Genomic DNA, 17,181 nt, shown 5'->3' with positions numbered 1-17,181 from the left:
TTGCACTGAATTACCTAGTCGGGGCTCACAGCGACAGCCTCCAATTCACCTGCCCACCAGCCAGTGTCCCGCTTTCAACCAAGATCATCAGCAAGAACACGAAGCTAGATGAATGACTAGGTGAGGGTGGGCTGCAGCCTGTCAGGAGCTAGAAAATACGTCAAAGCGCTTTGAAATTAAATCCTCACTTTGACAGGGAACTAATGCACAGATTTTAAAGTAGGTGTAATATACTTAGGCATGTGTGCAGCACAGTGCAAGTTGCCATGCTTTGAATAAGTATGCTCCAGCTATGCTGTGAGCAGGAAAATTGGGCTGAAAAGACAAAGGGAATTTTGAATAGCTCCAAACCAGCTTGGCAAGATTTTAGAGATGGTAGCAAGAGGTTTTAGTAATGGACCTAACTAATAGCATTGACAGGAGGAGATTTGGTGCACAGTTGTTTGCTGCTTGGGATCTTGGGTTTCACTCCAAGCAGCCGTCTCATGACATCTCGTGTTGCTCCTGGCTTTAAATTGAGTCATTTGTGCCCATGCGGTCTGTGGGGGATAGATGGAGACATGGCAGATGGGGAAAGAGATGGGGATTCCCACTGCATCTCCTGGCCTCCAGGGCCAGCAAACCAGGCTGCTGGGATTCCCAGCAGTTGACCTTTCTAGACAACTTCAGGTGTGGATTTAATCCTTAATGCTTGTTTGAGCATCCTCCTCCACATGCTCAAAGCCCAGCACTAGGCACTGCAGGGACAGACCTGTGGTGACACAAAGAGGGTGTGTGGCCCTGTCCCGATGCCAGCTCCAGCTGCTATTCCTATTGAGGGTAATCCCCCAGGACCTCCCTCTTTTCAGTTTGCAGATGACGAAGTCAAGAGCTGCCTATTTGTGGCGAACCCTCAGAAACCTCTCCTTGGGAGACTCCTTCCAACACAAGTGGAGGCAGTTCATGGGATGCCCAGGTTACTCCCAGCGCTACGGAAAACCGAGGCACCACCGTGCTCCATCCCGAGCCCCACGGCCCGCTGCCGGCGGTGGAGCGGCACCGGGGGGGGGGGGGGGTGGGAATCGCTGGCGGGCAGCGCAGCGCGGCGAGGGGACGCCACCGGTGCCGCCCCGGGGGTGTCCCCAGCGGCGGGACCCGCCCCGGGAGCCGCAGTCTGGGGCCGCCCCCGGGGCTGCCCCCGCCTCCGGCCCGCCCCCGGCCCGCCGCTCCATCCCGGGATGGGCCGGCCGAGCTGACAGTCGGGCTCGGCGGCCGCCGCGGGCGCATCTACCGGGCAGCGCCCGCCGCCAGCCGCCGCCGCTCCTGCCCGGCGCCCACCTGCGGCGGCGGCTGCCTGGGGGCCGTGGGCCGGGCGGGGGGGGCGGGCGCCACCGCCGTCGCCGCCACCGCCACCGCCGTCGCCACCGTCGTCGCGCTCCGCTCCGCTCCGCTCCTTCCTTCCCTGCCTGCCTGCCTGCCCTCCAGGATGAGCCCGGAGTATTTCCTGCGCTCCTTGCTGCTCATCATCCTCGCAACCTTCTCGGCCAACGCCAGCAACTGGCTGTGAGTAGCCGCGGGCGAGGGGAAGCCGCCGCCGCCACTTGTTGCTTCCCCCCGGGGGCGGCCGAGCAGGTGCCGCGGGGCCCGGCAGCATCCCCCCCGCGGGGGTCGCGCCCCGTCGCTGCCCAGCTTCGGAGCGGGGCGGCGGCGGAGTTCGGGCTCCCGGCCCCGGGTCAGCCCGCGGGGGGCTCCGGGCTGTCGCCCCCTCCGAGCCGGCGGGGCCGGGGCTGGCGGCCCGGCGGCCCCGGCAGGTGGGCTGCAGGGATGCAGACCCTGCCCGGCTGCTCGGCTCCCGCGCCTCGTCGAGGCCGCTCACCGGCTCGCTTGAGGGGCACGAAAGACCCCTCTTTCGCCTTTTGTTCTTCAGTTACTCGCTTGGGCTGCGCTGGGGAGCCGAGGTCGGGCCCCCGGGTCAGAGCAGGGCCTGGGGCTTGGCGAGGCGCCCCGTGAGGGCCATCGGTCCAGGGAAGGACTTGGCAGGGCCAGGGCGGCTGCTGCGGCCGAGCTGGGCTCGCTCGTGCGCTGGCCCCGGGGACCCGTTGCAGGTCAGGCTGCGCGTGTCTTGGCTCCCGCTGCCCCCCGAGCACAGTCAAGGGGCCGTGGGGGGCTGCTGCGTGCTGCAGAGGAGCCCGGTGACATTGGTTACCCGCTGAGCAAACACTGAAATAATGTCTAAGGTAAACAGGGGTGGAAATCGTTCTGGAAAATTCCTGCACATTTGCCAAGGCTGAGGGGCTGTCTTCTGGGGAGACCCCCAGGGCAGAGGGGACGGAGTGTGACAGCGCGTTCCCTCAAAGCTCTGAGGGACGGCTTCCTCCTAATAAATCTTGTCTTTTGGGAGACACTATTTGCCCCGTTCCCAGCGTCACCGGCTGCTGTGCTCGCAGGCTGAACTCAGATCCCAGTGCTTGCACCAAGCGGACCTGCTGTCGGGCTGGGCGTGTGGGCCGCATCCAGCTCGCTTCCCCAGGCCTCCATCAGCAAGGGCAGGCACACCACAGACCCCCAGGGAGTCCCCAGGGCTGGAGGCTGGGGCTGCCAACACAAAAGCTCCCTGGAGGCTTGCAACTCTCCCGACAATCACACCCAGGCAGGCATGGACCCAGAAGCATGTCCCCTGTGGAGTGCTCTCTGTGATTCCCATCTCTCCTGCCTTTAGGTTTGGCTTGCTGCAGACTGCAGGAGGTGGATTGGTTTTGGAGGATGCTCCCTACGGCTGGGGAAAGCTGGCACCAGGTCAGCAGTATTCTCCCAGTGTCCTGCTGATGGGAAAAGGTGCTCACCCTCGGGCAGCTGGCTGGGATGTGTTAGCGCTCAGCCTTCCTCCCCCCTGTTTTGCCAGATGGAGCGACTTGTGCTCCGATAGACTCTAGCAAAGAGGTGGGTGGATCGCAGCAGCTATCAAGGTAGTCTTTAAGCTGTCACGCCTCTGGTGAAGGTACATCGGAAAGAGTGGGAGCGCTTTTCCCGCAGGGAGAAAGTCCGGAGGAAGCCCTGCAGGATGACGGCAGGTCCCGGGGAGGAGCAGCCCCTGCTCGCCCAGGATGGGCATGGGGAAGCACCTGGTGAAGGAGGGGTTCGGTGTTAAACCACAGCAGCAGGGTCAGCTCCACATGGGTGTGTGGAGGGGGAGTCCTGGCACACGGCTGCAGGGCTGGGGCTGGTGGGGAGAAGTGGGAAGATGAGGCAGGCAGAGGGGTGGCTCACTGCGACAAGCGGTAGCACTGTGTGCAGCCAGCCATGCTTGCAGCACGACGAGAGCACAGCACGAGGGGTGGGCGTGGGGGGTTCATCCATGGGAGAACGGAGGGCTCATTCCTGCCAACAGGGGAGGAAAAGCAGATACAGCTCAGTGCGTTCAAAAGAAAGGTTCAACTTTTTGATGTTACAAATGTATTGTGATAAAAGGATCATCCCCCGCTCAGTGCTTTTTATTCTTTGCCTTTAGGATTAAGACAATTCCCATTGTTTATCTTCTCACATCAGAAACAAAGGCTGCCGGAGGCAATAAACAGAGTTAGAAGGATCCCAGGAGTTATCAGATATTCAAGGAATGAGTATGCCTCGTATGTCTTTGCAAAGCTGCATGTGTCATGCGTGTGGGCTCCAGCGTGCTCTGCTTTATCGCAGTGCTGCCTGGGTGCTGCCCACCCGCGCCCAGCATCTGGAGGCTGGATCCAGCTGGCGCACGGTGCTGGGTGCGCGCCTGGCCAGGTGCATACTTCTGCACGTACGTGTGTGCACTGGGTGGCAGCGCACAGTGAAGTTTGCTTTTCCAGAAACCTGCTGGATTAGTGATTAAGCTCAGTGTGCCTTTCACAAGACGAGGCTTTTTCTAAAGCGTCTTTTGACCTGTCGGGACTCGCATTCCCTGAGCACTTCGGAAACGCCACTTGCAACACTTGAGCTGAAGGTTTTCGGCAAGCCCAGCTCAGTGAGGTAGGGCTCATCAGGACCCTGCACACGGTGCCTTCTGAGCCCCATCCCACCTCGAAGAGGATGGTGTCAGCATCTCTGCCAGGCATCGCTCTGCTGCTGCACATTTCGAGCTGGAAGGGACTTTGCCAGATCTTTTCATTAAATGGACCGAGATACTTTCTATCTGGCTAGGAAGTAAACCTCAGGTGTGTTTTCTCAGTGTCTGAGCTCAGGGAGTTGCTGTTGGGCTCACTGCCTATCCAAAAAAGCTCTGACATAAAAATTTGAAGAGATGCTCTGTTCCCCCTTCCAATGAAAGCTTCAGACTTGCTTTTCCTTCTGCCTTTTGGGGCTCGGAGTGCTTTAAGCCTTTTCCTTAAAGCAGGCACAGAATTGTAAAGTGAAGTAAAGGGCTGTAGCTGATTGTGCTTGTGCATAAAGGGCAGGTCCCTCTCCCTTCTGTGTTTCCTCTGGAGGACTCCAGGGACTTGCTTTACCCATGGGACGAGCTGCAATTCGAAGCAACTTGCATGTCACGGCCTCAGTTCAGCTCTTGAACCTATGCATGCAGGAACGTGACTGAATTTGGAAGCATGTTCGGACAGAGGTGCAGCAACATCCTGGTGCTGGGGGTGTTCTCAGAGGGTTCAGCCAAACGCCCAGCACTGCACAGGCTGAGCACCTCTTGGAAGTGGCCCAGGGAGAGCTGGGCCCTTGTCTTGGCAGGAGGTAAGGGGTGATTTATTTAACTCTTTGGGGGCTGGTGGGGAGCAGAAACCCACCTGAAGAGGTGAACTAGAACATATGCGAAGTGGGGGTAAATGCGGGTTTCTCCTAACTGTGTATGGCACTGGGGTTGCTGTTACCTGTAGCTATTTGGGTTGTTGGAGCAGTTGTAGCCCTGAGAATCAATTCCCCTGCCTGAAAAGCTTCAAGAGGCAACAGGGCAGGGGTCCCTTATGAGCAGGGCCCTGGTTATCTAGCTCTCTGGGAGTCATTGCAGCCTCTCTCCCTCTTCCTGCTGTTACACATCCAGCACTGGCTTTGGAGGAGGCTCTCCATGCACTCTGAATAGTAGGAGATGTGATTATGCTGCTGCAGAGCAGGGTGTGCCACCGGCAGCTCCATCTACCCCCTATTTACAGGAGTTTAAAGCTTCCAGTTGGGCTTGAGACTTGGCTTAAAGGGCCAGGAGCACAGCTGGGCTTTTAAAAGCCTTTAAATAATGAAACTGCCTATTCTTGGGAAAGCTTGGAGACCTTGCAAGCGTCCTAACAAGCCTGGCTAAGCAGCTAATAGCAACGACTTTTGAGGGCTGGAGAGAGAGGGATAAAAAGATTTTTTTCTGTAGCCCCCCCCCTTTCATTGAACATCACAAGGTGCTTGACAAACACAGGGCCCAATGCTCTCTGCTCACCCCTGCCAGCTTTGCAGAGGGGATATTGCAGGAGCAGCCTGGGTAGCCCTATACACTGATCTTCTGCTGGTTTTGGGTCACTGCACAATGTAGGGGATGTAGAAGAAGCAGGCCTAGGTCCTCTACTTGCATTTCTCTGTTCTTAAACCAGACTCAATTTTTAAGGTGAATCTCCCCAGCTTTGCTAGCAGAGAGTTTGCTTCACCTCAAGCCTGGTTGGGTTCCATTTTGCGTGAGATTCTTTGCATTGTCTTTGTGACCCTCCCATTTTCCACTCAACGAGGAACCAGCCCAGCATTTTCCCAGTGGATGCCACGCTGTTGCAGCCCTCATTCAGCAGGTGCAGGTAGCTCCGGGGCAGATCTGCTTCTGCCAAGCCCTGCTCCCCTCCCCATGTGCTTTTTGGTGCGAGGACGGTGTCAGGAAGGTTCCCCAGTCTCATCTGCTCTGGCAGCTAGGGCAGTGGATTGCACAAAGTGGGTCTGATGGAGAATTGCCTTGCTTCAAGGGCTGCTGGGGGGCTGGATGAAGGGTTCTCTGCTGCAGGGGTGCCCAGAGCCCCTCTACATTGCTCTGGGAATCCTGCTGGGGCTGCAGGCACAGCACTTAGGGCTCCCCTACCCATGCACTGCATGGTTAATTAACACTGGGGGTGCTGGGACCCTGCATGCTTATTCCCAAGGGATTTGGGGAGGCAGACCTAAATCAGCAGCCTCCATTGAATTGAATGATTCTTTTTTTCAATATTTAAAAAAAAAAAAATCCTGCCACTTTTGACAAAAGCAGCTAAGTTTAGCTCAGCTATTGAAACAGACTGCCCTTAAGGGTTGCATCCTGCAGAGGCAAGAGACCTTTGCAAATCTCGACACTGAACTCCCAGGCTTGTCTTTGAGCTCTGCCAGGATGGAGGAGGGATTGATGCCCTTTTGCTCCTCAGTGAGGATGGGCATTGTTCTTTCCTTAAGGACACCTCAAATAAAACTATACCCTAATCTTCAGGAGCCTTATTCTAGGGAGGAGGGACATGGGTCGGATAGAGCTACCCTGTATCCTACGGTGTGCAAAGACAGGATCTGGTCAGCTCCATGTGCAAGCAATGGCAAGAAGCAGATTTCTTTTTGCAATTGTTTGTGGTGGATCCATGAGTCAGAACCAGGCTTTTGTATTGCAGCAAAAAAATGCTTATGCTACTCTGCAGAGAGCTGTTGTCCTCTCAATTAATCCTTCCTTGTAGATGGAGGGAAATACATTACAGCCATTTGTTTGGGCTTGTTTAAAATGTGAAACTGCTGAGCAACCTTGGAGGTTAGCCATTTCCAGGAGGTTCCTCCATATTTCCTTAGAAGTGCAACACCACAGGCTCTTACAATACTCGATTTTCATTATTTAATTTTTTTTTAAGCTGAAAGCCTTGTGAATCCACAGAAATCTCAGTTATCCAAGGCTGCTTGAATGGCAGGCCCTACCCTGGCTACAAAGTGCAGGCCACCTCTGATTGCCTCCAGGTGTGGGGTGCATGCCCCCCATTCCTGTGGGTGACCCCCAATTGCATCCTCCGGGCTCCCCAGGAGTGGCTGCTGTGGTTTGCAGCTGGGAAGGTGCTGTGCAGCATCTGGCAGCCTCAGCAGAACTGGAGCCAGTATTGTGCTTTCATTAAATTACTCGGGGAAAAAATTAATTGAGCATCTTGGCCAATGGAAACCAGCCCGGGGTCTGTTGGAAGTTGGGTGAGATCAAACTAATCCTGAAAAAAGGGCTTCTCTCACCATGTGTTTGCAAATTTGGATTGAAATGAAAAACTTGTCAGAATTTCTCCAACCAGGTCTAGCCTGAAGTGCTGCACAAGGCGAATTCCCACATGGCTCAGACATGTGGCCCACACTTGCTTCCTCTTGCAGCCAGTCCTTGCTGCTGTGCTCAAGCACAGGAGAAGATCCTATTGGCTTATAAAGGGAGATGTTGTAAAGGATGCTTCCTGCACAGCTGAAGTAGATTCCCAAAGTAGATTCTGCCCTCAGGGTTGGCTCAGCTTGCCAATTCTGCTCTTCTCCATCACAAAGTGCAGGTGCTGAGCCAGGGCACCAGGCTGTCCTGGGACCCACAACCAGGCCCCCTGGCTGTCCCCAGGGGCTGGGGGGCCAGCATTGCCTGTGACAGCTTGCTAAAGGTGAAACCACATCCTAGAAGCTGCAGGGCAGCTGGTGGAGAGTCCCTAGCTGGGCTAGAGCCCCGTGGCGTTCACTCCCTGCCAGCCCTGGTCAGATCACGGTGAGCACGGTGGCCCTGGGGGACTGCTTTGGCAGCCATTAATTGGAGGTGGAGAGTCGGGTGTGAAAAACATGGTTTCAGTCAAGAGATGAAATATGCAGTAACTGGCAGGAAGGACAGAGCCGGAGTGCTGCTTTTCTTCCAGGGAAGAAACCAGACAGGCTTTTGGATGACGGCATTGTAAATCATGGTTTACATTTACAAGCAACAGAAAGGAAGGACATCTAATCCCCAGGGGGAGAGGTGTCTAGGCTCAGGGGGGGGACGACATGTCGTGCTGCAGGGCCACCAGCTGCACTGGGGCAGCCTTGCAGGTCTTCAGCAACACCCACCATGGGCACAGGTGGAGGCTGGTGGCTGCCTTCCCCGCTCCAGCAGCACAGAGATACTGAAGCATTTTTCTTCTCTCCTCTTTTCTTCTCTCCTCTCACTTGTTTTGGCTGGAACAACCCCTTTATGGCCTTAGGCAGGCAGGTGGCCCAGGAGGACGGGGTGTTTGCTGAGCAGGGCAAGGCTTCTGACTCATCTGACTGCTCAGCATCTCTGATAGGGGGCCACAGGCCTGGCTGTCACCAACTTTAGGAAAATGTTCTCCAAATGAGACAACATGAGGAATTTTCACAAGTGAAACTCAATTTCAGATGTTTTTTGGTTGTTTTGTGTGTGTGTGTGTTGTTGTTGTTTAAAAACCAAGATTTCTGCTCACTTCAGGACATCTGCTGCATCTTCCCCAAACCACCTCTACTGAGAATCCATCCGTGACTCACATTTCCACACCTTTCCATGGCAGCCAATCCCCTCCCCTCCCCTTCTGCCTCTACCTGCCAGCCTCTGCGGCAGAAATTATCATCACTTTTATTTAAGTAGGGCTTTCTTTTTTCCTTTTCAAATCTCCCTGGCTTTGAGGTTTCCCTGTTTGCCATCTCACCGAGTGGATCAACTGCGAATACGTAAATTGTGGGACTTCAACCTTGATCTGTATGCTGTGGATGGAAAAAAAAGAATGGCTTTCTGTCGGTTTTATGTTAAGTCAGTGATTTTTAATAAAAGGGAGCTTGTTCTGTGAGTGACTTGTCTGGATGTAAAGGCAGGAGAAAAGAAATACAAATCTGATGATGAAGCAAGAAGACAAAACTTGAACAAATGACTTGGGCAGGAGCTACCCCTTGAAACATTCTTTGCCCAGTCTTGGTAAGGGAAGAAATTATGCTATTGTTTGTGGGTTTTTTTGTTTGTTTGTTTGTTTGTTTTTCCACAAGCAGGGCTGTTCTGAGGCTGCCTGTAAGACTTAAATCATAGTCTAGAGCCGTGCTCAGCTACAGAGAAATGAAGATGTGATATTGAGATGGAGATTGCACTGAGACCTTGCAGAGGACAGCTTTGCTTTGGTTCACTCCTGGTGTGCTGGTCCTACTGCATGTGCACAAAGGCAGAGAAGGCTTTGTCTGTGGCTTCTACCACCTCAATCCAGGAAAAAAATAATTCCTCAATGTCCTCATTAAGGACCAGGCAAAGTGCTGGAACAGCACTTGCATGCTGACCAAGGAGCATTGCAGATGGGTTTGGTGCCTCGCTCGGGCTCCGCAGCCCTGAGGAACACTCTGTGTATTGCAGGGTGGGAGCATCTTCGAATGCTGGTGTGGGCAGAGCACCTTTCCCAGCTCTTATCTTGCCCCACAGCTGCCACAGAGAAGGGAAAGGCAGTGAGATGTTCCTGTGTCGTGCCCCTGAACATGACACAGACAGGTGCCACCTGAAAGACTCAAAGCAGTCCCATACTTGACAAATACCCTTCCTTGCATCCTTGATTTGACCTAGAGACTAGGGTTGGAGCTGCCCCCTCTGGTTGGAGCCTTTTTTTTGGAAAGCAGAGATGGTACCAGAGGGTGTGGGAGGCTGGAGGTAAGCTGGGAGTCTCCTGGGGCTGTGGCATTTCAGGCACAGCTGCCTTCATCCCCAGGGGGGCAGATGTGCATGGGCCAAGGAGGAATGATGGGGGAGAGAGGCCACAGCATCATCTGGATAGCTTCACCTTATTTGCCTGCCTTGCAAAACAAATTATCAGACATGCTCTTGGAGAACTGTATCCATCTTTGAAGCATCTTTGTCCTTCATTTTATCATCCCAAATACCATTAAGTGCCTGTTGGGGAGGTGTCTTATCAGGCACATCTACTTGGAAAGGCTTAAAAGGCTCTTGTCATCCTTCTCTTCATGTATACTTTGAATTTATAGCTCCACATTGCTTGGAGAATCCCATTGAGCTGGGAAATATATTAGAAAAGGAGATGGTGCCCCTATCTCCTTTGCTCCTAAGCAGAGCTGATGTTAGGTGCCTGCAGCAGGGCTGGGCACTGGCTCACCAGCAGGACCAGCCATGCTGCTTTCTAGGAGCAGGTTCCCTCCTGCAAAAAATACTGCTTAAGTCATGGGGGATGGGGAGTGGGCAAAAAAAGGCAGATTAGCACAAGGGGATGGTGCTAGAGGCAGAATCTGGTTTTCTTGTCTTCCAGGCTCAAAGCTGATCACCCGACTCGCAGTGTCTCAGGATGAATCTGATTGCATTGCTGTGCACTGGCTTCCCCGTGCACAAACCGAAATGACAGCTGGGTGAGGGAGCGAACAGGGCTGTCAGGGCTCAGCATCAAGTGTCCTGAACGATCCCAAGGGACATTTGCTGCCTTCGTCTTGGCCCAGCCACATGCAGCAGGGTGCAGAAGCAGCAAACATTGCTCCCAGTGTCCAGGGCCACAGCACAGCACCAGCAGCACTGCTCGCATCAAGGGGCTGGCAGAAAGGTGACGAGCCATGGGTTTGCTCACTCGTGGCAGGGTTTTCAAGTTAGCTGTGTACATCAGGCAGTCATGCAGCCAGTCCTCTGCAAAGACTGGGCCCTTAGAAGAGCAGAAACCCTTGGGCAGAGCTGCTTAGCTGGTATAAAGGCTAGAAAAGAGCTTGGCTCTGAAACCACGGCAGCCTGCCACTTCCCACTGTCCGAGAGGCATTGCATCAAGTGACCTCCATGCATGAGGAAAGCTGAATGCTTTTGACGGCTAGCCATGCAGACTCCCCACGGACACTGCAAGCCAACACGGCTTTCTCACCATCTCCCACAGCCCCCAGTTGTAAGCATGAAACCAAGCTGGTGAATAATTCTGCTGATGCACGGAAGAGAAAATCCTGCTCCCTCCTCCTGGGGCAGGCTGGCATGGCTAATGGGAGGAAGAGGCTATGACAGCTTGATCTTGTGGCTGAAGTCAGCAGATCTGGCTCCTGGGACACATGGGAACAGGCAGGAAGCAGGAGCCACTTTTGAATAGTCACTTCTTAGAGGCAAGCAGTGCTTCAAAGGCAAAATCCTTAGTAGGATGTCGTAACTTTGGAGGAGGAGAAAAAAAACACAAGCAAACAAAAAACCCGCAAGCTCTGTAGGGCTGAGAAATGCAGAGTCAAGGAATGAGCTTTCCAAAAAGCCTTCGCTCAGTACTCACATCACTCAGCACGGGCAAGGTAGCAATGTGAGCTTTTTGGTGCTGGTGATTCCTGAGAATGTTAGAACTCGGTGTGGCTGGAGGGTGCGAGCATGAGCTGTGCCTGCCCAGGGATCGCTGCCCCGTGGCAACACAGGGTGCCACCAGTGGCAGTGGCACTCGAAGCAGGTGCCAGCAGCCACAGGAAGGAGGGAGGTGTCTGGGCGCATGCCTGCACCCGCACTAGCGTGGATAAACTTAGAAAATTGGGATTTATCCTACAGCCTGGATGAGTTGTGGGGGGGTCTATCTTATAACCCGTCTGGGATCAGGTTGGGGCAGGAGGCTGAGCCTGGGAAACTGGCGCACATGGAGATGGATGCAGGATGTGGTGGGTTGGGTTACTGCAGTTTGCAGTGCACTCAGCTGCTTGGTGGGGAGCTGCCCGGAGCTTGCGGGATGCTCACCCAAAAAGGGGCAGCTCTCCCTTTCCCTAATGCCACCACTGGAGAGCAACTCTGTAAGTCCTGCTGAGGATGGAGCCATGGAAAACTGAGCATGTGGCCAGTTCTTCCAAGTCATCAAATCCCTGGCAGCTACTTTTGGGAGCCGGATCGGTGCAGGAGGTGCTCAGCACATGCAGCTTTGTCCCCAGTGGGCTTCTGGCTCCATCCTCCCCACTTCAAGCCCTGCTTGAACCCCAAGTTACAGAAAACCTGGTAGCTCCCAGAGGCTATCCTCAGGCGCTGGAGGAGCTAAAAGCAGGCTCCAGGAGGGAAGTGGTTTGGAGGGAGATGTTTGTCGGTGATGAGCACACTGCCACGCCGCGGGAGCCGTGTGGCAGCTGGAACTGGCAGCCAAGTGGCTGTCCTGCTTATTTTGGCTGACTTCAGAGACCTCTGGCTTTTCCTAGTAGCACTTGGATATGCTGGTACTCAGGAGACCTGACCAGGCACATTCAGACAACACCGAAAATATCCTCCATGTAGGCAACAGAGGCAAAGGGGAGTCAGCAGCTGGGCTCTCCAAGAGACAGGGGACCAGGCTGCCACAGGATGGTTGTTTTGCTTGGCCTTGCTCTCTGCCATGCAGAAATGCATCCTGTGGAGCAACTGCAGTGGCACTTTTAAGGTGACCCAGGTGAGGGGATGACAGGCTTGGGTCTCCTCACCTCCTGCTGAACATGAGTGTGTGCTCCCCCAGTCCCTGCCTCCTAACCCATTGCACTGGCTGTTGTGGCAGGTACCTGGCAAAGCTGTCTTCGGTGGGGAGCATCTCTGAGGAGGAGACCTGTGAGAAGCTGAAGGGCCTGATCCAGCGCCAGGTGCAGATGTGCAAGAGGAACCTGGAGGTGATGGACTCGGTGCGGCGCGGAGCCCAGCTGGCCATTGAGGAGTGCCAGTACCAGTTCCGCAACCGCCGCTGGAACTGCTCCACGCTGGACACGCTGCCTGTCTTCGGCAAGGTGGTAACACAAGGTGAGCCAGGCACACACACATGGGGTGCTGCAGCACAGGGGAGAAGCACCAACAGCCCGGCCGGGTCCTTTGGGCTGCAGGGGGGTTTGGGGTTTCATTTGCCACCGAGCCAGCAGCTGCAGAGTAGGGAACAGCCCTGCACTTGGTCCTGGGGCTCACAGCCCTTCCCTGGGCATTGCAGCAAAGCTCTTCAGACTGTGCTGGCAGCAGCATATCGAGGCCCTTGTGGTTCCTCAATTGCTGGATGGTTGCTCTGCTGAATCTTTTTCACACCCAGTGGGTGCCCATCATACGTAGGCACCAAGGAGGCATCAGCCCCAGGCATCCAGCCTGGAGCTTTTACAAGGACATGCCAAGCTCGAGCAGGACCATCAGATTGCTCAGTGGCCCCGTCTCCATCCTGCTGAGCCAAGGAGCTTTGCTCTGCAAAGCCACAGCTGCAGCAAGATGCTGGATGTATTCAGTCTCTCTCTTCTCTGGGCAGCACCACAGTGGTGACTGCTGCCAAACAGCGCTGCTCTCCAACAGAGCCATCTGCGTGCAAGGCCTTGTGAGGACAGCCCTCTGCCGCCCAGCGAGAGTAAAACACGCCGCAGCTGGACCCTCTTTGGAGCAGCATCGGCTGCCACCACCACACTGCCAGTGTTTCGGGGAGGATTTATGGCCAGGACAGCACCTGGCCCCTGCGATCCCAGCTGCACAAAGGCATCCTGGGGGCACAGGGCTGTGACCAAACCAAGCGAGGGCCAAGAGTCTCAGGGTGAGGAGCCGGAGGGGAAGGCCACTCCAGCACCCCCAGAGACCTCCAGTGGGGCCCTTGCATCCCCTCGGGTGCCACCCAACCTCTGATGCACCGAGCACCTTCCCATCTAGGGAACCGGTCAAAGCTGTCACCAGCTCCTTGTTTGACTTTCCTCCCCTCGATACAGGGGTGAAGAGCTCTTCTTGTGAAGGTTCAGGACTGGAAATACCAGAAATACCAGAAACTAAAAGTCGCCTCTTTTTAGTCAGCCACAGCACAAACAGACCAACATGATCCTACCATTAACCTCGATTAACTTGGAGGCGGTTCAGTCCCACCGCTGGCTGGGCCTTCCCCAGCCACTGCTGCTTGGCCACCAAAGCCTGGGCTGCGACCACCAAAGTAGCTGCCCTCTGTCCAACCGGTGAGCCAGGGAGATATCTGCCACCCCCACCTCTGCCTTCACACAGCCCTAACACATGGCTACCCAACACACCATCCTTCCTCTTTGGAGAAGAGCTGTGTCCTTAGCCCCCTCCTGGCCTCAGAGGCTGGTGGGTGTTTGAGTTTTGCAAGCCACGATCCCAGGCTGTGCCGCCCCTGGGATTTGTGTCCAGAGGTGTCCCCATGCAGATGGTTCAAGTGAGTTCTTTCTCTCTGGGTGCCACCACACAGGTAGTGCAAGAAAGTGCAGGGAAGGGACTGCTCCTCGAGACTGGGCTGTGATAGTAGAGCTTTGCAGGCTGTTTTTTGGAGGTGTCTACAGCTCCGGGATGCTGTGTGTCAACAACAAGGGTCTGCAGCTGCAGGGGGCAGTCCTGGATATCAGGAGCAGTGCAGAAGTATAACTGGGGTGCCAGAGGGCTCTCATGAAGGGGTGCCCTGTGAGCACCAGGCAGGACAGTCACCCCACGTAGGCTCAGGAGAGCTCTCCCCATGCTGGCGATGCAGCCTTTGCATCTCTCTCACTGCCAGGTTAAAATCTTACCCATCACATTCAGGTTTTAACCTTGCAGGGCAGTTCCCAGCTCCTTGGCCATTGCAAGATGGGGCTTTTGCTGCTGCAAGCAGCATAGGTTCCTCCGCTGGGACTGGTGCGGGCTTGGGACCAAGCAAACATCATGCCTGGGAGTGGGGAGGATGAGTCCTGCATGTGGGACCGCATCGCTGGGGAAGGGGAGACAGAGCAAAGGGATTGATTTGCTAGCTCTGCATGCGTGTTTTGCTAAGAGTCCATTTTCAGACCAGATTTTCAAGAGGTGTTATGTGCAACACCAGGGCAGGGAGGAATGGGGAGAAGAGGCACATGTAGCAGCCCAGCCCAGCCTTGGCCACCTGAGATGCACAGCTTCAGAAAGCCCTCTCACGTGCCTCGGCCCTCCTGCCATGTTTTCCACCATTGTTTGTGCCGTTGCAGGGACGCGGGAGGCAGCATTCGTCTATGCCATCTCTTCGGCAGGGGTGGCCTTTGCAGTGACCCGCGCCTGCAGCAGCGGTGAGCTGGACAAGTGTGGCTGCGACCGCACGGTGCAGGGGGGCAGCCCACAGGGTGAGTACACACAGTGCGGGAGCTGTGCGGGGACGCAAAGCAACCGAGCATGGCAATGCCCACGCTTGGGGGGCCACCCTTAAGAGAAATGTAAAATATATATGTATAAATAAATAAAAAGAAAGACACCTGGGAGCACAGCCCAAAGGATCTTGTCTGTCCATGTGTCCTCCCCCCCCGAAAGGGCTGCCCTGCTCAGGCTTCCCCAGTCTGGTGACTCACATGGGCAGCCCAGCCTGGTGGACAGCAAGACAAGTGGGCAGATGAGCAGTAGTTTAGCAAGAGCAGGGCTGAAAGGGATGAGCAAGGCAGGCTGGCGTCTGGTGTCATGTCTCACCCATGCCCTGTGCCTTAGGCTTCCAGTGGTCTGGCTGCTCCGACAACATCGCCTATGGTGTGGCCTTCTCACAGTCCTTCGTCGACGTCCGTGAGAGGAGCAAAGGGGCCTCTTCCAACAGAGCACTAATGAACCTCCACAACAACGAGGCAGGGAGGAAGGTAATGGTGAGGGGGTACCCGGGCAGCCCAGCAGGGTCTGCAGCCACTGCTCGAGTCCCTTTGGCTTCACTTTTAAATCCCCTATGTGCAACAGAGCCCTGTCCCTTTCTGTCCCACCTTCCTGCTGCATCCATCCTGTGCTGACCATCCTGTCTCCTTTCTCATATGTCCTTTCTCATATCTCCTTTCTCGCTCCTCCAGGCGATCCTCAACAACATGCGGGTGGAGTGTAAGTGTCATGGTGTGTCAGGCTCATGCGAGTTCAAGACGTGCTGGAAAGCCATGCCCCCCTTCCGCAAAGTGGGCAACGTGCTGAAGGAGAAATTTGATGGTGCCACAGAGGTCGAGCAGAGTGAGATCGGCTCCACCAAAGTGCTGGTGCCAAAAAACTCCCAGTTCAAACCGCACACAGACGAGGACCTTGTCTACCTGGACTCCAGCCCTGACTTCTGTGACCACGACCTCAAGAATGGGGTGCTGGGCACCAGTGGCCGGCAGTGCAACAAGACCTCGAAGGCCATCGATGGCTGTGAGCTCATGTGCTGTGGTCGGGGCTTTCATACGGACGAAGTGGAGGTTGTGGAAAGGTGCAGCTGCAAATTCCACTGGTGCTGCTCCGTCAAGTGCAAACCCTGCCATCGGGTGGTGGAAATCCATACGTGCCGGTGATGCACAGAGGGGAGCTCCAGTCCATTCCCCTCTCTAAGTGACCCTGCTTCTCTCTTGCCCCAGGGCCAGGACTGAGGAAGTGGCCCAGACACTGCAAGGAGATTGCAGCTCTTTACAGAGACAGAGCCCAAGAGGAAAACAGATTTTAAAGAAAAAAAAATATTTAAAGTTAAAAAAAAAAAAAAAAGCAATTGTTGTATTTTTGTTTGTTTGCTTTATTTATTGTTGAAGCCAAACCCCCACAGTGGCCTCCTGAGCCAGCAGGGACGTGCCTGATCTCACCAGGTGGCCAGGGACCTGCACGATGCCTGCTCTCATCGACGAGTTCCTACTGCCTCTGGAGCATTGTGAATGGGCGATGGCTAAGCCGAGACTGGCATTAGGCACTCAGTATCTTCTATCACAATGATTTGTATTTGTTTAAGGCATGCACTAAGCAGCCCGGAGCACTGCTTGGCTCAGCTGAGCCTTGAGAGGCGATGGAGTGCAGCCAGGATGTGCAGCTTGGGGCATGGCAGGAGATGGGGAGATGGCAACAGGGTAGCACTGTCCCTGGGTCTTAATGGCAACACAGAGAGCCCATCTAGAGCTATGAGAATATGGAGGGGACGTGGCACACTCCTGCATGCCCTTGTTGTGGGATGCTGAAAGGTCTCCTGGGCAGCAGCTAGCTTTTGGAGCAGCTCTGGCAGCTGCTGTGATTTACAGAAGCTCCTCAGCAGCTGCCCAGGCTGTCAAAGGACACCACACCCCCACTCAACTCCCCTTCCCCTTGCAAATCCATTTACCCCCTCACTGCTCCAGCACCTCACTGTGCTGGAGCCTGTGGAGAGGGTGCAGGGAGGCTGTGGTACCTGCAATTCAAGGAAGAGATGGGAGCTGGTGGCAGGAAATCCCAGGGGATTTCTTTCCCTCCTTTCTATAACTGCCCCTATCTCACTCACCAGCATCCCACCACCAGGTCTGCTCCTCTTCCTCTGTGTGTGCTTTCCCCAGGGCATTCTCCACAGCCAGCGAGGGCTCCTGGGGACAAGGTTGGACACAGCCAGTCCCCAGCCTAGTTTTTACCAAGAAAAGCAGAAGTTTAAAGCAAAGCAATTGCTGGGGTGAGGGGAAGACGCTGCAGGGGGGCAT

General features: G+C 55.1%; 1 protein-coding gene across 1 annotated transcript; it reads left to right on the top strand.

Moving 5' to 3' along the window:
- Window positions 1-1,221: 1,221 nt before the first annotated feature.
- Window positions 1,222-16,246, top strand: WNT4 (Wnt family member 4). The gene is made up of 5 exons (XM_027443167.3): window positions 1,222-1,542; window positions 12,354-12,589; window positions 14,749-14,880; window positions 15,236-15,378; window positions 15,580-16,246. Exons 1-5 carry the CDS (start codon window positions 1,466-1,468, stop codon window positions 16,045-16,047), a joined length of 1,056 nt encoding a protein of 351 aa, XP_027298968.1. The 5' UTR covers window positions 1,222-1,465; the 3' UTR covers window positions 16,048-16,246.
- Window positions 16,247-17,181: the final 935 nt, after the last annotated feature.

Source organism: Anas platyrhynchos, chromosome 22, assembly GCF_047663525.1.
Source record: "Anas platyrhynchos isolate ZD024472 breed Pekin duck chromosome 22, IASCAAS_PekinDuck_T2T, whole genome shotgun sequence".
In the NCBI taxonomy this organism is placed as follows: domain Eukaryota; kingdom Metazoa; phylum Chordata; class Aves; order Anseriformes; family Anatidae; genus Anas; species Anas platyrhynchos.
Note: the sequence above shows the minus strand (reverse complement) of the source record. Positions and strands in the feature narration are given on the sequence as shown.

Excerpts from the sequence above, each read along its gene's own strand:
- WNT4 (XM_027443167.3), top strand. The coding sequence starts at position 1,466 with ATGAGCCCGGAGTATTTCCTGCGCTCCTTGCTGCTCATCATCCTCGCA. Across the intron at positions 1,543-12,353 it reads GCCAACGCCAGCAACTGGCT|GTACCTGGCAAAGCTGTCTT; the intron begins GTGAGTAGCCGC and ends CTGTTGTGGCAG. Across the intron at positions 15,379-15,579 it reads ACAACGAGGCAGGGAGGAAG|GCGATCCTCAACAACATGCG; the intron begins GTAATGGTGAGG and ends TCGCTCCTCCAG.